Raw genomic sequence first — 21,260 nt, forward strand, 5'->3', positions numbered from 1 at the left:
GTGCGACAAGATTTGGAGGTTGTAGGTGCCTTCCACTGGAGGAAGACAGTGATATTGATGATCCTGACCTTGTGTAGGCCTAGGCTAATATATGTGTTTATGTCTTAATTTTTAACCAGAAATTTTTAAAAGTAAAACATAAAAATAAAAAATTTAAAAATAGAAAAAAGCTTATAGAATAAAGATTTAAAGAAAAAATATTTTTGTACATCTGTACAATGTGTTTTAAACGTGTTATTACAGAGCAGTTCAAAAGTTAACAGAAATTAAAAAGTTTTTAACGTAAAAATGTTACAGTAAGCTAAGGTTAATTCATGATGGAGGAAAAAAGTTTTTTAGAAATTCAGTGTAGCATAAGTGTACAGTGTTTATAAAGCCTACAGTAGTGTACAGTGATGTCCTAGTCTATGACATCCACTCAGTGCTCATTTGGTGATTCATCCAGAGCAAATTTCAGCCCTGCAAATTTCATTTATGTACCTTTTATGAATAAAGGTACACATAACTGTATTTTTTTGCTGACTTTTTCTATGTTTAGATACACAAAAGCTTACCATTGTGTTTAATTGTCTGCAGTATGCAGCACAGCAATATGCTATACAGGTTTGTAGCCTAGGAGCAATAGGCTATACCATATAATGTAGTGTAGGCTCTGCCATCTAGGTTTGTGTATGTATACTCTATGATGTTTGCACAGTGATGGAATTGCCTAACAATGCATTTCTCAGAACTTATTCCCATTGTTAAGCAATGCATGACTAAACACACACACACACACACACACACACACACATCTATTTACAAATCAAGTATAATAATATAACAAAGAATAGCAAAGAAAATAAAAATTTTAGCATTATCTTACTTTGATACTATTTTCCCCTTAATGGTTTGTAGGAAATTCAGTCCAAAAGTGTGTGTTTCTTCAGCAAGCACAGCTATAACAAAGCTGTCTTCTATGGTATAGGTGGTGACAGATGTAGCTTTTGAACTGACACCCAAGACCTAAATAAATAAATAGCCATATTTACAACAAGTAATCATCGTTTAAATTATCGAATCAAGTCAAATAGCAAACTGTCTTTCAGTCTACAAACAGCTTCCCCATTATACCCATCCCTCATTACTAACACCTACAACTTATTGAAATGGGTCTATTCATTACATATGTGTGAATTTGTAGCCTAAACTAAAAATTATAAATGTTTCAAAACTCTATTTCTACTTGATTTTTCTATTACATTAAATTAATCTCTACAAAATGTAATTATCTGAATGCCTCAAAGAAAGTGACATCTATCATACCTGATTTGGGGTCGTAAATCCAGACCTCGCTATTTTGCATGAATCCAAGGCCTTAATTTTGATCACTTTGTCTTGATGAGCCTGGTAGGTCACTTTACAATTTCCAGAGATATCTACCTAAAAAGAAAGGCAAGGGCATAATGCTTGGGACTCCTTGTGGGCCATTTGAATTCTAATGAGAAGTGGCTTGAAAATTGAGGTCTCTAACAGGCCGTAGGGGACTTTTTTTCTCCCCCAGGATGATAAGATACAAAGACAAGAACAAGGTTTCTGGTAGCTCGTTGATTCCCTCCCATTCTCTATGGTTGAGTCTTAATAGCGCCTTCTCTTTTTTTTTCACTAATGATGTGGGATTTCCTACTTCTCTCTAAATCCAATTAAAATTAGACAAATGGCCTGCTAATAATTGAAACCAGATAAATGGGTAATTCTGTGGCAAAGGAGTTGATTGTTAATGCTGTATGTAGATTCTGTGTGTGTGTGGTGTGTGTGTGTGTAACTTCAACTAGCTGAACATGATTAGAAATTCTTTTTTATTTATTTATTATTTTATTATTATACTTTAGGTTTTAGGGTACATGTGCACAATGTGCAGGTTTGTTACATATGTATCCATGTGCCATGTTGGTGTGCTGCACCCATTAACTCGTCATTTAGCATTAGGTATATCTCCTAATGCTGTCTCTCCCCCCTCCTCCCATCCCACAACAGTCCCCGGAGTGTGATGCTCCCCTTCCTGTGTCCATGAGTTCTCATTGTTCAATTCCCACCTATGAGTGAGAACATGCGGTGTTTGGTTTTTTGTCGTTGCCATAATTTACTGAGAATGATGTTTTCCAGTTTCATCCATGTCCCTACAAAGGACATGAACTCATCATTTTTTATGGCTGCATAGTATTCCATGGTGTATATGTGCCACATTTTCTTAATCCAGTCTATCGTTGTTGGACATTTGGGTTGGTTCCAACTCTTTGCTATTGTGAATAGTGCCACAATAAACATACTTGTGCATGTGTCTTTATAGCAGCATGATTTATAGTCCTTTGGGTATATACCCAGTAATGGGATTATTAAAATCCTGTGGGATTAACTCAAATCATCATTAGCTACATCATCAGTTTGAGTTTAGGCAAATGTATCCCAATACAGACTCTGTGTAGATTCTCTGAGCTTTTTCCTGGGGCCTCTGCCAGCATCACAGAAGCAGAGGTCTCTTTTCTAGCAAGCTAACCAACATTCTTTTGGTCCAACCCTACCATCAGATTTTTCACCCACTCATGGGCTGGTTGAATTCAGTCTAAGAAACTTGGACTCCAGCCTTGACTCCAGGTATGATACTGGAAGATCCACCTAACTTCTCTAGTTTCTTCTTTTGCAAAATGAACAGTGTTGGTATAGACCAGTGGTTCCCCACATTGACAATGCATCCAAATAATCCACAAAGACTGTTAAAATACAGATGTTTGAACAAGCGCGTTGGCTCATGCTTGTAATCCCAGCACTTTGGGAGGCCAAGGCGGGAGGATCATCTGAGGTCAGGAGTTCAAGACCAGCCTGGCCAACATGGTAAAACCCTGTCACTACTAAAAATACAAGCTGGGCATGGTGGCACACACCTGTAATCCCAGCTACTTGGGAGGCTGAGGCAGGAGAATCGCTTGAACCTGGGAGGCAGAGGTTGCAGTGAGCCGAGATTGTGCCACTGCACTCCAGCCTGGGCCACAGAGTGAGACTCCATCTCAAAAACAAAGATGTTCAGGTCCTCCCCGATCTACTGAATCAGAATCTCTGGGATGAATATAGGGAATCTATATTTGTAACAAGCCCCTCCATGGTACAGTAGTGCACAGTGATGTCTGGGAACCACTGGAATGATCCCCATGAAGCTCCTTTAGTATAAATATTTCTAATTCTCTCTACCTTGTAATTAATTAACAAAACATTGGGATAAATGGCAATTGTTTCATAGGCAAATGAGACTTCACTACACAACTCACCTTTTCTGAGCATTACCTTAGTAGTAACTCTTCTACTGAAATTGTATAAGTAGAAATCCTTACAAACTTTATTGAGATGCTGAATCCTTAATATTATTGGTAAGTACCTCATTGGTGGTTCCAGAGCTTAACTGTGTCTGAAATAGGCTAGCCAGGCCTCTCTTGATATTTTCTATGGCCACTGCCTCATTTTGATATGAGTAGAACTCTTTGACCTGGTGGGGAGAGGGGAACAGAACAAAAATGAAGCAAAAAACGCATCATTTATCAGATTTAAATAAATGTCAGGCAAGGTCAGATTCTTACCTGTGTTAATCCTAGGAGAAAGAGATCTGACACTCCAAATCTGGAATTTCCTTTTTGTGAAAAGAAGCTATTTAAACCTCTGAGACCATCAGAATATGAAGTTTAGGGAGACTGATAGTGAAAGCTCTTGCATGATGGGCACAGCATTGGGAAGGAGCACTGATATAGGCTGGGAGCCTCATGAAAACAAGAATGGCCCAGGGAAGAGAAATGATGAACATTGTTTGAACATGTCAGCATATTCTCTACCTGTAACTGTACTAGAAACAAAAAATAACTAAGGTTTAAAATAATAGCAAACAAAAAAGTTCTTGGACAAAAATGGCAATCACTACCTTTGAGATTCCTGAGATGGTACAGCCTTTATGGGCTATTGCAAGGCCCCAGGCATGGCCATAATACCCATGGTCAACATTTCACAGGGGCAATGTTTTCCACCCTCCATATATATATATATTCAGAAGGCTGGAAAATTTGAGGTTGAGATTGCTATTGCTGCATAACCTGCCCCAGGCACTGCTTTGAGGTTCCCATCAGAAGGCAGAGAAAGGAGGTTGAAATGAGGAGGGTGATTATGATTTGGCAGGAATAGTAAGCCACTTAGCTTTGTTTTATCATCTTTGATATTTATAGGCACAGAGATGATAAGTGTCTTTTGCCATTTTGATAATTTAACTAATGTTTAAGAAGCAAGGATAAAAGCACAAAGCAAATTTAATGGAAATCAGCTTGTTGGTTTTCACCCTGTAGACTTGATATGCATCACACAATTTAGAAATAGAGGATAGATACGTGTTCCCTGTAAAAATTCCCAAGGTCTATGATAATTACAGCTGAGCATTTCTACCAGGAATATCCTGAATGCCTTCCTAGTACTCTTTAAAACCAACCATAGCTTCTAAAGTAAAACATAAAGCTCAATAACTATGCAATGAATCCAAATAATACCACGCTCAGTAATTTAGTCTACATAAAAACTCTCTTGTGCCTTAGAAGAAGAGAATACTTTTCCTGAATTATCCAAACAAGTGTCTCAAATTTCTATTTTTACTTCCTACATATACTCTGCCTAGTGATGGCTTTACTAGGTACTTTATCTGGCAATCAGTTTTAGTCATTAGACTGGACTAACCTATAAATGTTGGAATAGTGTTTGTCCGACTTAGAAAGGAACTGGAATAATGACCTCAGTGTCTGAAAATTCACAGTATCATATTCTCAAACAAATCACTGGCAATATCTCAGACCCAAGCCTGAGTTTCTGAAGTTCTATTTTGTAAACTGTATCTCCTTCCTCTAATAATCACAGTGTAATTTCCTTTTCAAATATTTGGAAGTGTATCTCCAGATATCATGACTATTAGAAGTTCATAACTAGATTGTCCCAAAATAGTCAGAAGTGTTCACTCAGTGGCAATGCACACATGTCTATATGGCTCATGTCTTTTTGGTATGAACCTTAAATACTTTAGAAAGCAAGATCTCCTAAGTGGGAAAAATACCAGTATTGTCACCACTATTCACTTTCCTTCCAGGCTACAAAATGTACCTGAGCTATTTCTGAAGTTTTACCTAAAAGGTAAGGAAACCCAGTTCTTGGATTTAATCTTTGGACTGTGCATAAGGTTCAGTGCTTATCTGTTACTGACCCACTGCAATGGATCAAGTTTTGATCTTGACCTCTGGATCCCTTAGAAAAAGGTGTTAGAGCCTTTTTTCCCTCCTGGCAGGCTGAATGATAGATATAAACTGTGAGACACAAGAAAAAAGCTTTTTTCATCCTTTCTATTAGTTTTTATTGCTTCCCCAGAACTAGAAAAATGAACACATCTCTTTTTGTTTTATATGACTGCTACTTCTAGGGCCTAAATTCTGTTTCTTTAGTGTAGACTGATGAGATCCAAAGTGAAGATAGTACTGATATCCATACCAGCCAAATGTCAAAACTGTTAGAATTGAGCTGCCTTGTAATCATTTAAAAAATAATAATTTGAAATCAGAATTTTGCAGTTCAAGCCACGTGGCTGTCACAGCAATAATCTTAAATTTATTATTTCACAACAGGAACTGAGTAAGTTTTATTATACTCAGGCCATAAAGTTGATTACTCCATTCAGCAATGAAATTAGTTCTGAACATCCAAGAGCACTGGGTTCTTATCTAAATTCACAGTACTCAGAGCTTCCAAAGAGCAGCAGCAGGTACGACCTGGTTACAAATGAAGTCTTTAACCCAAGGAAACCACAGTTAGAGGGAGACTAGGTAAAATGGCTGGGAAGGTGGTGCAGTGCCTCTTCCAGCCAAATATGAGGGGCCAGTTTCCTCTTGAAATAGGTAGGCATCATTCATGTTGTTTTTTCCTTAGGAAGAAGATGCCTTTCTCCACACCTTCCTTTATATTTATTTTGAGAATAAGAGGAGACTAAATTCCATTAAGTGGCCAAACAATAAAAATAATAAAAAGAATCCCAGCAAACAAAGATTAGTAATTTTATCTTTGATATCTATCTAAGACAGAGCATGGCTAGGAAATGACACACTGGAGAAGAAACAAGTAAAGAAATATACAACAAATTTCAGAAGGACTTTCAAGGTGTCACATTTCTTATGGCAGTTCAGTGCGTGTACAAGAGCCATGCTGATTTAGAGAGCAAATCAATGCCTGGAAACAATATAAAATAAAGGTCTGACTCAGCAGCCAAGTGGTTAATTTAATCAACACAAAGCCAAAACCAGAAATGCAAATCTGGTAATTATCCAGTTAATTGGATCAGCATTTCAGGCCAAAAAAAGAATCCATGGTATAACTTGAGGCATCTTTCACTCGCCAGCATTAATCAACTTAATCAATAACTGTCACGTTTACAACTTAATGATTTGTAGACAAAACTAGAGTCATGCCCACTTATGTAGGGAAGATGAGTGGGCATGGAAAAAAGAAGATGTGCAATGAATATGTATCTAAGTATTTTAATGGACTCTCTTTTAAAATGTAAATATGAGAGCCTCAGCTGGGAAAGGGAGACAGGGGGAGGTCTGGAAGGACAAAAATTACATGCTGATGAGCAGCCTTGAAATCCCAGAAACTTCAGGGAGCACAACTTAATTTGAGCCTGTGGTAGAAAATGCTCTCTAAGAAAATAGCCTGTCCATAGCCTTACTCTGCCTGTCCATAATTTCTCTCATAGTAAAGTGAAATGATAATTTAAGTAATGATCTTTCTGACAGTGATATGGCCAAAACTTCCTGTTGGCTTCTTAGTCCTCATTGTTAAGTTTTTTCCAACAAATATTTTATTACATACTTGAAAGATACGATGATGTACTTTAACCTGTGGTTACAGTAAATCATCACAATTCATAGCTCCTCTAGAATTGGCCCATTGCAGTTACTAAAATAATGATGTGGCAGTTCCATCCCAGCCTTTGAACAGTGAGGGTACTGAGTCCTTTCATGTGTGTAGCAGGAGACTTTGTACTCAGCTGCTACCAAAGGAGCTATAAAATGATTGGTTGTCATTAAGATTATAAATGCAAATAATATCTATGAACTCAAGTGTCTTGCCACATTGGAAGCTCAGAGAAGAAAATAACAGTATTTCATGTTGTTAACAAAGTTGAGCCATAAGAAAATCAAATAAGTCAACTGATCTCATGACGTAAATAAGGAACACTACAAGTCAACCAAAGAGGCAGGCATTTCTCCAAATACTTTCCAGCTAGAAGACAGTAGACATAGAAGTTTGAGAATAGACTCTATTTCAAATCCCAGCTCTACCGCCTGCCAGTTGTATGACCATAGGCAAATTTCCTAACTTTTCTTAACTTTGGTTCCTCATCTATCACAAAAGGTTGATAAGGCAGCCCTTACTGCTCAGGGCCATTACAAGAATAAAAGAGACAATTCATGTAATGCCTTTAGTCAGCACCTAGCACACAGTAAGTGCTTAGTTCGTTTTAGCTATTATTAAGTAAACAATAAGTAAAACATTTATCAAAGTTCAACTCAGTTGAGCCCCATATAATCTTATTTGTTTATCCTTTATTTTAGAAGCATCTATATTCAGTCTCCCCTATGAGCAAGGTGCTGAATAGACAGATACAACTCTGCCCATGAGAAACTTACTCTGAATGTGGAGAGCCAAGACATAAAAAGAGAATGACAATACACTGTGATAAACGCTTTGATAGAAATAGGCCCAGGGGTTTGGAAAGATGTCAGAGAAGGCTTCATAAAATATTCAGTGCAAGGCATAATTCTGGGTGCTTTGGAGAAGGAGGGAGTGGAAGGGCATAGAGGTGAGGGGGAGAGGCTGAAATACAAAGAGGAATTGGATTTTTTACTATCCAACACCCATAATCTAGCAATGAACACAAATGACCAAAAAGAAAGTGATAACGGTCATGAGTGAGCTGCAAAGTGCTAAGAGTATTCTAAAGAGTGATGGTTATTTCCAGCTGGCTGGAAGGGTGTGAACTTTATGACAGAAATGGCATGTGAGCAGTCAGAAACATGGCAAGTATTTTGACAAGTGGAGAAGGAAGAGAAAGCATTCTTGAAGATAGTGATTCATATTTGGTTGTAGGCGAGGTGAAAACACAAGATTTCTTCTTGTGAGTTCCTTTTGAGAGCTTCATATAAAAATGTGCATCATGATTAGCAATATACATATATGAAATGCCCAAAGTATTTGTTTTCAAATACTTCAGTTGAAAATAAATAAAGTATTACTTTATCAGTATATAAAGATCAGTTTATCTTTATTTTGAATTTAGAAAGTGAAATTTTAGAGATGTATGGAATTATAACTCTAATGTTCCCTTTCTGTTTTCCTGCTTTTGTTCCTAAAATTGAGCTGTCATCTTTAGACATATTTTTATGTATGTCAACACACTATCTGTAATTTTCATAAACACACATATGTAACGCCTAATAATTAACTGATCACAATTGTTTCTCAATTCCAAATTTATTAAGATCATTTTAATTGACTAGAATCAAGCCATAAGTGAGGCACACTTATAGAATTTTTAAAACAGATTTTCAAATAGATATTATAAAGTGTTCAATCATTATTTTAATATATAAAATGCCTTTCCATATCAGAGTTTTAAAATAATTTCTAAAGGCTTTAAAAAAAACTCTACTTTAGACTTGTCATACCCTTTTAAAAGCTTTAACCTTGTACTTTAGCCAGATATCGATAATCTCATAACAAATCAATATTACTAATCTAAGTTGGATCATTTCAGTCTCATAATTTGTCTCCTTTCCTGAAATCATCCAATCATGCTTTGATGACTTGCTTTGTTACATTATGTTTGTAATCCCTTATAATTTGATAAGAAATTTACCTTTTAATAATGCCTTTCATCAATAAATAAATACTTGATTCTACTATAAAGATTTCCAGAAAAATAGGAAACAAATTGGCTAGTAAATGTAAGGGAACCCAGGGCATTGATTTAGTTTGGAAACATTTAATTTGCAACCTCTGTTCTTTAGTTCTTGAAGAAATTCCATTTACCATAAAAGTAGTTACAATGTGATTACCTCAAAATAATATCTACTGAAGGAAAGAAAAATATGAAGTTGGAGAAAAAGATGTGGAACCTAAACGCCCCTTTACCTTTCCATGGATTAGATGAAGGAGCATAGGTCTTTGCAGAGCTTCCAAGTTTTCCTTTCCCATGATTTTAGATGGACTTTTCCCCTTGAAGATGCTCTTCTCTCCTCTCTGCTGATTCACATTTTCAACATTTACATCCTTCATCTGGAGTAACAGAAAGAAACCTGTTATAAAAACTTCCTATGTCTGTCTTCATCAGAGTCTCTCCGAAAATAAAATGATAAAGAAACAGAGTTGGCCACAATTTCTTCTGTCATTTTTCAGTTCATGATTTATAGGACCTTGCCACTCACTTTGAAAGAATGGAGAAGGCATTTAAAAAGTAGGTTTTTTAATAAGGCAAAAATAGCAATACTTAAAGAACTCTGTGACTTTAGGCTTAAAATAACTGTGACGTGAATGTGGTTCTTTCCTATCATTGCCACTCTTCATTTGTTTTGTGTGGTTGCTGTCTGCCTGATCACTTCACTTCACTTTACCAGTTGTTAGAAAGGACCCCTGCCCCATTCTACCTCATCTGTGTAAATAAAAATAAAGTCTAATTACTGAATAAGGAGGAATATAATGTTTTCTGGAGAATAGTTTACTGTTGTATTGAGAAATGGCTCAGAGAGATGGATGATGATGCTTTGATCTAACTTGGAAAACACAAGAGCAATTAGAGACATCCAAAGAAGCAAATATCACCTGTAAATGTATTGATATGACCTCAATATAAAGGACATCAGCAACTACTTGTTCCAAGTACTTTGTCCTGTGTGCCTGTTTCACACCAGGATGTAGAAGAATAACTGACTTTACTCAAGGAATCTGTTATCTTTACGTTCTTGAGAATCAAATAAGGGAATCACCATATATTACAACTGGAAAAGGCCCCAGAGACTATCTAATTTGGCCTCCGTTCTCAACACATAAATCTAAACCATTTTAACTGACCAAACACTGTTATTCAGGGGAGTACTTGGTTCCTTCCTCATGAAGAACACAGACTAGGTTTACTCTCTCTTCAGTAATTCCACCTGTTGTATCAAGGAATTCAGGAACCTCCTAACTGATCTCCTCTTGAGTTAGAGTGGTCTAAATTGTTTTTCATACAACATGGATTATTGACCCTTCTCTCCCAGAACATTTTGAAAAGATTCTAGTATAATGTCCCTATTAACATGATCTATAGAATCGAACACCATACTCTGGTTGTTTACCAGTATATACCTTCTATTGTCTGTTTCAACAATTTGGAAAGATCAGTTCACTTTTCATCAGCAAAACCTTTAAATACATAGAACTGCTTATTTTAGTGATAGATAAGAAACTAAATGGATGTATAACCAGGAACCCAAAACAAGTGCTGTCCAGTGGTACACTTCTCAAAAACTCTGACATCTAATCTTTGCATTTATCTGGTAGAAAATGCCTACCGTGATTTGGATCAATTGGTCATCATCACCATCAGGATTCCTCCACAGTAAGGCCACATCCACGTTGGAGGAAATGCGGTAGCCCACGCTGTCTTGCAGTTTTCCTTTGCCCCGATCAAGAAGAACTTCAGTGGAGTATGTGAGCTTGTACAGCCGGTCATTATTTAATGAGAGACCAGTTGTGTGACCTGCATAAAGATAATGACACATACCCAATTTTCATTGTAAGGGAACATGCTGTCTCACCATCAGTGCATCTCTCTACCACAGTGGGGCTCAGGAAGCTTGGTAAATATTCGCTGATTGAAACATGGTTCTACTTCTTCTGCTGAAATCATTGACTTGAAAAACATAGATAAACAAACAAAAAACAAACAAATAAGCTCCCATTTCAGAGAACTTTAGTTTGTATTCCTAATCAGTTATCAGACAATGCCATGGTTGAACTATAGATATTTTGGGGTTTTTTTTGTTTGTTTAAATGACATTGTATTTCTCTTAATTATATGAACATGATTTCAAGTAGAGGACCCACCAGGAATTGGTTTATAAATTTAATATAAGCCATTTGTAATTAACGTATTATTTAAATGCAAGCAGATCAATGCCAAGGTAATTTTAGTGGTTAGAAGGAAGTTCTTTAATTTGGATATTTTTGATATTTAAGAAACATCTCTTTAGTGTAATTTACTCTATTAATGTAATTAGCAAACTTTTTGTACAAAGGTACATTTCAGGGTTGCACATATGTAACTAAATTAGCTGTGCCTGAATAAAATAATGTTTTACTATATGAAATCTTAGTACAGGCTTAAATTTAGCATGGGATAATTTAAAAAGATCAAATAGTATACAAATCTGTACTGTAAGCCAAGAAAACTGATGTATGAATGAGTTCACACAGTATCCAATTCAGTTTATCTAGCCCAAAGAAATGCCAAGGAGCAAGTCTTTCCCAGAGATGACTTAAAATGTATGGTCACATAAAGCTTTTTTCTTTTGTATATTTTCTATCTATGGCTCTCAGGAGATAGTTAAAAAAGACTTCAGTTTACCTTACTCCTCAATGCTAATGGAGTTGCATTGCCCAGTTTACTATAATAGGCAACCATAATCTTTTTTTCTCTCAGGAAATATACATATGGGGAGAGGTACAGAAAAGGGGTTTGGGGTGACTAGACAAGAAGCAAAGCAGCCGAGAAAGGTGATAGCAAAAATTACTTTGCAATGCCAAAAAATTAAGAAAACTCTGAAAAGGCCTTACCCACCTACACAGTAACAATCTGTTCACTGTCTCCTCTACGTACGACAGCTCGTACTTGCCCAGAGGAAATGGTGGTCAAAAATCCATCATCTGCATGTTACGTGTATTAACTTATTTAATCCTCACAAAAATCTAATGAGGTAGGCACTATTATTAGTCTCATTTTATAGATGAAGAGACTGAGGGGACACAGAAACTATATAATTTACCTAAGGTCACCCAGGTAATTCATCATAGAGACATGATTCTTTTTTTGAGACAGAGTCTCAGTCTGTCGGCCAGGCTGGAGTGCAGTGGCATGATTTCGGCTCACTGCAACCTCCATCTCCCGGGCTCAAGCAATTCTCCTGCCTCAGCCTCCTGAGTAGCTAGGAATACAGGCATGTGCCACCATGCCTGGCTAATTTTTGTATTTTTAGTAGAGACGGGGTTTCACCATGTTAGCCAGGCTGGTCTCGAACTCCTGACCTCAGGTAATCCACCCAATCTCGGCCTCCCAAAGTGCTGAGATTATAGATGTGAGCCACCACGTCTGGCTGGAGACATGCTTTTAATCCAGGCTGTCTGTCTCTAAAGATGATGCTTTTATCTATACTATATATCTCTAAAACTTTAGGTTGAATTGTTTTCCATTCCTAGGCAGTGAGCTAGAAATTTATTCATTCATTCAACTAGAATATAGTGAGTACCTGTTGAATAGTACTTTTTAAGGCTCTAGGACTACACCAGTTAACAAGCAGAGAAAGGCAGAGAAAGGCAAAGAAAGTCTCTTCTTCTTTCTTTACTTTTTTTTTTTTTTGAGACGGGGTCTCACTCTGTCACCCAGGCTGGAGTGCAGTTGTGGGATCTCGGTTCACTGCAACCTTCGTCTCCAGGCTCAAGTGATCCTCCCATCTCAGCCTTCTGAGTAGTTGGGACCACAGACTCACACCACTAAGCCCAGTTAATTTTTATATTTTTGTAGAGATAAGGTTTTGCCTTGTTGGCCAGGCTGGTCTTGAAATCCTGAGCTCAAGCAATCCACCCACCTCACCCTCCCAAAGTGCTGGGATTACAGGCATGAGCCACCGCACCCGGCCAGCAGACAAAGTTTCTACCCTTTGTAAATTTAATACCCTTTGTAAATTTTCTACCCTTTGTAAATGTAAATTGGAATTTATATTTAAATGTGATGGAGAAGAGCAATAAAAAAGTGAGTACATAAGCAAGTTATATATTATGTTAGAAGTGCTCATAAAGAAAACTGAAGCAGGAAAGGGAATGGAGATACTGAGAGAAAAACCTCTATGGAAAGGTGACATTTTGGACAAAGGTTTTTGGTGAGCCACATGGATATCTGTGGGAAGGGCATCCCCCTCCCCCAACGCCTACCCTTTCTACCCCTTCCCCTCACAGAGGAAGCAGCAAGTGCAAAGGCCCCTAGGAGGGCTCCTGCAGGTGTAATGGAGGAAGAGCAGGGAGACCAAAGATGCCGGAAATGAGTAAGTAAAAGACACAGTGAAGGAGACGAGGTGAAGGAGGTACCTATGGGTGGCAGGAAGATTTAGGGAGTTTGAGTGAGATGGGACGCTGCCATAGAATTTTGGGTAGTGAAGTCACATAATCTGTCGAACCTTCAAAGAAAAGGGACAAGGATTTTCATAGGAATCAAGAAGAGCCAGGAGAAGGAAGTATGAAAGGATCTAAATGTGTACACACAAAACCAAGCTGTGTCCAAGCACCAAGTCAGGCAGAAGCTGCGGTGTGAGATACAGAAGGCAAAGAGAGTCAGGAAAAACCTTGAAGGAGATGAAGGCTGGGATTCCGTCTTATGTCTATCTCTTCTGCATTTTAACTGGGGACTCTATAGCAGGTTCGAATACTGGCTTTCTGGTCAGGAAAAATATTTCGGTCAGGAGGCCTTCTTTTTATGACACCTATCGAATTCCACATAGGGCAAAAAGGAAATACATGTTGTCTTATCTAATCCTCAGAGCAATTCTGAAAAGTAAGCATTGTGCGACAGCAGATAGAAGCTGACTCCAAGTTCAACCCGACATAGCAAATATAATGCAGATTTGATGTTTAAATTTACCAAAATCCAAGTTTTGTGGACTATATTAAGGTGTCCTCTGGTTAAAATAACTACGAAACATTTGTAGGAAGGTAACCTCTCTTAAATTCCAAAGCTTTCCAAACTATTATGTTATTCACTTTTTTTCTTACCTCTACTTTACTGGCCATATAATAAATCAATTTTTGACTATGAGTAGGAAATGTTAAAGCATAGGAAAGAATGGGCCCTTTCTTCCTCCAAACTGTTTCCTACCTCTTTCAACAGGAGACAAAGCCTTAAACAGTTCAAATAAGGTGGACTTTGCTAGAGTGTCATCCTCTTATACTTTCCTTTTGGATAAGTTCTTCTCTGTTTATGTTTTGCAGAGATCTGGCAACACTGGGCATTGGGGCGTGTCCCATTTATATTGTTGACTTAATTCCTTTTGCAGCATATTGCTCGTCAGAGTATGTATAATAATATTTTTTGATAACTGTTGTTAGATAAAACCAAAACAGAAATTAATATTAGCAAAAAAAGTCAGAATCTCTTTCATTTGCCCTTCAAGTGCATTTCGAATTTTTAAGTGACTTAAAAGCAGCAAAACTGTTAGTTTTGAATCTTAAAGAAATATTTTTAAATACTCCTTTGTCAGATTTATACGAGTACAATCACTGATAACTGGCTTAGTCAAGAAGACAAAGCAGAGCTAACAGTGAGGTTTGAAGAGACATGCAGTGATGATAAGGGTGATAGGTAATGGCATTTATGAACCCAATAGAAAACTAAAGGGTCAGAAGTTAAAAAGGAGGATGAAAGGTAAGAACAAAAAAGAACTGGAAGATGATTAATAAAAACTGACTAAAAAGTAAGGGTGGGGTGAGGGATTGAGAGAAAGGCTAGAAATGAAGGAAGTGTACAGGTTTAAAGGTGACAAAATTAAATAGAAGGTAAAAATACGATTTAAGGAAAACACAGAGAAGGCGCTGAAAATAGTCCAACCATTACAAAGCATAATTAAGAAAAAGTAGGGAAAACTTGAGTCTTTAGAAAGTTCACACAGCAAATCACATAGATGTGCTCTTTTATCCTAATCCTAAAACCCTCTTCAGATTCCAATCTGCCATTCAATTTTCCTTTTTCTTTTCTTCCTTCCTTTCTTTCTTTTTTTTTTTTTTTGAGACAGAGTTTCGCTGTTGTTGCCCAGGCTGGGGGCTGGAGTGCAATCGCGTGATCTTGGCTCACTGCAACCTCCACCTCCCAGGTTCAAGCAATTCTCCAGCCTCAGCCTCCTGAGTAGCTGGGATTGCAGGCATGCACTACCATGCCTGGCTAATTTTGTATTTTTAGTAGAGACGAGGTTTCTCCATGTTGGTCAGGCTGGTATCAAACTCCCAACCTCAGGTGATCCACCTACCTTGGCCTCCCAAAGTGCTGGGATTACAGGCATGAGCCACCACACCCAGCCTCAATTTTCTTTAGATTCTAACCTGCCCTTAACATCCACCCAAATCTGAGGATTTACCAAACGGTTGCCTTGGTAATTTAGAGATGAGTTTTGAGGCAATGAGGCATGGGATCCCCAAATTTTAAATGGACTGATTTTAAGGTAAACTCTTCACAAGTTGTTTGCTAACTAATGTCAGTTGTTACAAGGGCAAAGAATCTATAATTAAATCATGGTGCCATAATGCAAAAAGTTATTCTATCTAGGTAAAGAAGCTCTCAAGTCGTACACCTTTAATTTATGGTATCAGCATAAGCAACGTACCATAATGCTAATGAAGCTTAAGCTCTCTTGCCCAGGATACTTCCAAAGACTCCAGAAGAGGATACTAGCAATGTATCCACATGCCATATCTTTTTCAGTAACCTTTGTGATAGTAAGATATTTTTGTAATCTTTTCTCAAAAGTGGCCCCTAAATTATATATGTTTCAAGCTTTAAAAATATAGATTTACTACTAAGCTTGTACACAATAAACTGTAGCTACCTATAATATTCTAAACCACATTTTCTCATTTATGCCATTTCCCATTGTCTAGTGTATGTGTATATTTAAATCTTCTATAAGTACATTTGAAAACATGAGGTCGCCCAATTTTCTAGTTTATAAAACGGGAAAACAGGAGAAGCTCATGATAAGTACCATGTCTCAATTATTTTTCTCAAAATACTTATGGTATTAGGTTTGATATTAGGGTATTTAAATCACACGTATTTTGACTACTCAACAGTTTATTTGGCAGATGAAATAGTAAGTTCTCTATATAACACTCTTAGTCAGATATAATTTATAAATCTTTTTCTCATTAAAAAAATTCTTTTGTCCAAGTAAGAACTGTATGTTTAAATAGTAAACATTTAGAAATTGGTGAAAATATTTTCTTTAGTTCAAGAACCTACAGTGTGATTTGCTTAGGTGAACTGGTTTAAATTTAGCCCTCTATTGCTCCAATAATGAAGATTAGTTTTTATTACTCATGTGGAAATTTTCTACACAAAAACTCCTGAGGCAAACTTTACTTTAACATCAAAAGCCACATTTATCCCTAACAGGTTTTAGAAGTTTATAAGTGAACTGTTTTCTATCAATTACTTAGAGTATATGGTTTTAAAATTGGTCCCTATAATGCTAAGTTGTTATATCAACTGGTTTTAACAGTGTGTCTTCTTAAGAAACTAAAAAGTGATCATTTTACGTAATGCAGCACTTGGAAAACCGATGTTTATAATCTAGCTGATTTGAAGCAAGATTCTATATTAACACACTTCACAACAGTTCCATTAAACCATTCCTCATAAAATGTTTGTTTTTTCTCTTGCCTTTTCAATGGTATTAATTCATATGTATTTTTAAAATTAATTTCATCTTAAAATAGAAACTGTAAGCAGCAACATTATTTTTCCAAAGATAATGTCTTATTTCTTAAATCTACATCAGGAAATTTAATTTTTTAAATTCACTATGAATTCTATCATTTTTGAATTGTAACAGAATTAAATACATGTTGTGCCATTTCATTCATAATTCTTTGGCAAATCAAATGCCTTTTTCATTGGGTCTAATTGTTCTTGAGATCACATTGCTAAGCAACTACAAGAAAATTTAAGAACTGAGTTTTTTTTTAAAAAATCCTCATTTACAATTCAAATGAAGGAGCTGCATTCAGTGTGACCAACAGCAGCAGGTAACAATAGTGGGTATCTTTTTTCCTTCTTTTAAAAACAGACCATGAATGAGAAATTGAAGCAAGAACACACCGGTCTGAGGAACTGAAACTAAAAGAATTATCTATTTTCTTAATGTTTGTAGGGATTTGAATTTGGTTTTCATTTCAACTCAGCCATACTTTCACAAACATTCCAAAGTTACATGGTTTTGAAGATAGTTTAGTTAGAAACTTTCACTATTCACTCACACAAACACAAATGCACGTATCCGCCTCCAACCCCAAAGATGGAGATTAAAGTTTAGCAAAAGGCAACACAAACTCACCTTTAACAGAAGCTGAATATGAGGAAATGAAGCAGAGAAAAAGCACAGCAAGAAGAATCATATTGACCAGCGACCCTCAACTGCATCCAGTGCCCAGCTAGGAGTCACTGAGAAGTGGACTCTTTCAATGGCAGCCAGTGAGGGAGTGACCCTCTTCAGAACCTGCAACAATCATGTTTATCTTTGAGGAAAGGTCAGATTCCAAACTCTAAAATCAGGACCTAAGTTCACTGAAGGGCTCACTATTAATGATTAAACGTAGGTGGGCTGCAGTTTTCAGTCTCTCACTCTTTTTAAATTTTTTTTACCCAATGAGGAAACTTTAAATGTTTTCACTTTTGAGAGCTAAACCAAACCAGTCTACCATCCTATAAATGCAGAAGTACTGAGGGGCATTCAAAGAAAAATACTGGTGGTGATACTTCTTTCTGCTTAATACATAATCATCATTATGCCTGTAATAGTAACTGCCTATATTGACATTACAATACTATGTGAGAGGTTAGTAAGGATTCTTAAACTCAGCTAAACCTAACCAAATTTTAATATTTCTTGTATGGACATCTTTGAATTTTTATACTATTTGTATGCTATTATAAAAAATTCACACTGAATTTTAGGATTTAAATTTAAACTGTTAAGTCATACCACCACCAATCACTCCAAAATAATGTTAAAGTAGATAGAACTTTCATGAAACACAGATGATTGTCCTTATGTGTGAAACTGTATGAGGTTGGAGCAAATCAGGATTGTCTGTCGTTAGCACACTAGCAAGCCAATCGAGTATTTCATAGTAGACCTTTATTTGTGTGTGTGACAACACACATTTGTCTGAGTCCCCAAACAGTCTGGATGCAATCCTGTCCTTTCTGAATCTCATTTCTAGGAAGAGATTAAGAGGGGGAATTCCTGATCTTAGTTCTTTTGCTACAGAATATTAATTAGAAAACTTCTGTAGAATTAAAGCAAATACCCTAGTACGGCTAAGGCCGTACTAACTGAAGCAATCCTTGTCCCTGGAAACTCCCATGAGAGAGACCTGATATGAACAAAACCTACTAACCCTACTAGAGCACATAAAGCCTGCTAAACCTGCTAAACCTACTAAAATGAGGTGACTTAGGCTGCATGTGGGAATGTTTTGGCAAAGAAGGGAAAAATGTGCTAGCAAAGGGCTATTTGAATGTATTTAAAAATATTTATGGCCATATTTTAGTACAAAATGAATTCTTAAATCTACCCTGGTCATTCTCAAAACCCTTTTCTCAAACCTTAACCTTGAGCTTAAATCTTCCAGATAATCTAGGTAAAAGATAGTAGACTTGATACAGACACAATGCAATTTAAAATGTAAAAATCTACGAAGTTAAGCATATTTCCCCTTGAATTATATCTTTATATGAAGATCGAAACATGGAAACTGTTTGTTCTTATCTTCTATTGGGATTAGAATTTCATTTGCTATCGCAAATTTTGTATAAAAATATAGCTATAGTACCTAGCAAAAATAAATTGTTTGGTTGGAGAAACCGCCTTAAGTTATAAATACGAAGTTTTCCAGGAGTTAAACAGAAAAGTAACTTTGTTAAAGAAATGTAAGTTTTTATGAAGAGTAGGGATTTTGAATACAAGGCAATGTGAAAGTGCTTTGTTACTTTCCATTTGAATAGATTTCTACAGTTTGCCACAATTTCTGTAACACATACATAGGGATATAAAATCATTATAGTTACTTGAACTTTACTTACATATTAAAAGCTAGTTTGTATTGTATTTGATTGTATGAGAGCTGTCCTTATGTATTTTCATTTGAGGCTTACAGTTACAAGACCTTTAATGTTTGTGGTTAGACTATGTGGTGCATGATTCCTGTCCTTCGGGTAAAGTACTATTCGTTGTCAAGTGTTTTCCAGAGTCCAATCAATAAAAGACGTATCACTATTGCCTAACAAACTAAATTCTATTTCATTTAAGCATTTGATTTCCACTAGAAAGCTCCTATGAGTCACTGTATTAAGTAGCGATTTCAACATAAGATGTTCAAATAAGCCTGCTTCTGCTGGTTATAAATAACATCATCCTTTTATAAAATATAAACTTATAACTTATTTTTTTACAAGGACATTTTAGAAAAGACTTCTTGAGATTGTTTCATTGCAGATGACATAAGAATGCCAAAGCCTTTCCAAATTCAGTAAACTCTGTGTATCGAAGAAGTATTCTCTTCTGTTACTGTTGATCAAGCACAGCCAACACTGGGCAAGTATGTGAGCACTACCTCCTAAAACTCCCCAGCTATTTTACATAACATGTGAAGCAGGGCAGAAGCAAAGCACAGTAAAAAAAACCAGAGCTGCCATTTATGGAACAATTACATACTTTTGTTAATCACCTTACATTTTTATAGTAATCCTTACAACAGTCATTTGACATATTAGAAAAATGAGTCTCAGATTAATTTACTGAAGTTATTTTAGGACTATAGAAAAATAAACCTTGAAACCTAGACCCAAGTATTCTTCTTTGCTTAAAAAAAATTACAGGTGGGAAGTGAGAAAAAAATTGATTTCTTACAGATGACATGCAATTGTTAATTGGGACTGTCTTCATAATAAGTCATCACAATTTTGTATGAAAACTAACAGAGCCCTTGATTTTTGTGAATTTGTGGTTAGACATTCAGGCTGAACATACAGGGGTAAAAGTTGATCTATGATAGATCAAAATCAAATGATACATTTCAAAACAATGCTATTGCAATGAAATTCCTTTGGAAGTACATGACACTGTGAAATATTTGCTATACTTCCATTTGCATTGATAAATAAGGAGACTATGAAATAAAGGCAGATAATTAATTCCAAAGTACAGTTGTGTTTCTGTTGAGTGTCAGAGGTTGTCAGGAGTTAACGTATTTTCTTAGATTAGAAGACAAATGAACTTCACCCCACTAAAGGTTGGAAGGAAATGTATTACTCTACTAGATGTAGAAAGTCAGGATGTATGAAAGCTATGTGAAAAAACAGTGTGTTTATAACATTGAAACACTTTGTTCTTAGAAAGAAGTATGACATTAATGAAAAAAAATTTAGAAGGACACTTTAAGTTATCCCTACATGGTCATAATAGTTTAAAATCTAAAAGTATTTTCAAATCAATGAGGGAGTTAGCATTTTGAAAGAATCTTGAAAAAATTTCTTAAGTTAAAAATATTCTTAATGTGATGACATTTTTTATTCGAAGGCAAAATTATATAGGAATACATACAATATTTTGAAAGATATTGTTTTAAAATTCTCTACAAGAAAATAAAGATTCATTGAATTCCTTATCAAAAGCAAACCTGGTTTGAAACACTGGGAATCTAAGACTCCAAAAAGAACACTCATTTTTCCAAAATAGTCATTAACCAAATTTTCTACCCCCTATACATATATACGCACATACAAATTTGACAACCAAAAAAATCCTTTGTATCATATCAGTTACCATAAAAGGATTCTAAATTATCTTTGACCACACAAAACTGAATTGCTAGCATTTAAAGGAGAGAATTGATGGAAACTCCTTTAGTAGACTACTATAAATACAATAAGATTTTAATTTTGATCAGAATAAATTTATTGGACATTTAAAAAAAGAAATTTCAAAACCTAAAATAAAATAATATCCAAGCATAAATGCAATTTTCCTTTTAAAGTATATACGATGCAACCAATTACATTTATGAACTAATTCTTAATATCTAGGCATAAAAATTGTGAATTTATTTGAAGTGGAACCAGAAGCCAATTGTTTTAAATA

The 21,260-nt window shown here is 36.0% G+C and overlaps 1 protein-coding gene across 3 annotated transcripts in view; it reads right to left on the reverse strand.

Moving 5' to 3' along the window:
• Positions 1–17,615, reverse strand: part of MTTP (microsomal triglyceride transfer protein) — a 49,046-nt gene extending 31,431 nt beyond the window's left edge. Inside the window, exons 1-6 of one of the 3 annotated variants that reach the window (XM_032163690.3) lie at positions 17,454–17,615; positions 10,656–10,843; positions 9,238–9,381; positions 3,410–3,517; positions 1,306–1,422; positions 866–1,005 (exon numbers count right to left, since the gene is read on the reverse strand). In XM_032163690.3, the coding sequence (XP_032019581.1) occupies positions 866–1,005; positions 1,306–1,422; positions 3,410–3,517; positions 9,238–9,381; positions 10,656–10,843; positions 17,454–17,514 (758 nt within the window). In that variant the 5' untranslated portion in view covers positions 17,515–17,615. Of the gene's footprint in view, positions 1–865; positions 1,006–1,305; positions 1,423–3,409; positions 3,518–9,237; positions 9,382–10,655; positions 10,844–15,725; positions 15,805–17,453 lie in introns of those variants that run through there. The other 2 variants (XM_058429660.1, XM_058429664.1) reach the window with 2 other exon arrangements.
• Positions 17,616–21,260: the final 3,645 nt, after the last annotated feature.

The sequence above is a fragment of the Hylobates moloch genome, unplaced genomic scaffold (genome assembly GCF_009828535.3).
Source record: "Hylobates moloch isolate HMO894 unplaced genomic scaffold, HMol_V3 SCAFFOLD_2, whole genome shotgun sequence".
In the NCBI taxonomy this organism is placed as follows: Eukaryota; Metazoa; Chordata; class Mammalia; order Primates; family Hylobatidae; genus Hylobates; species Hylobates moloch.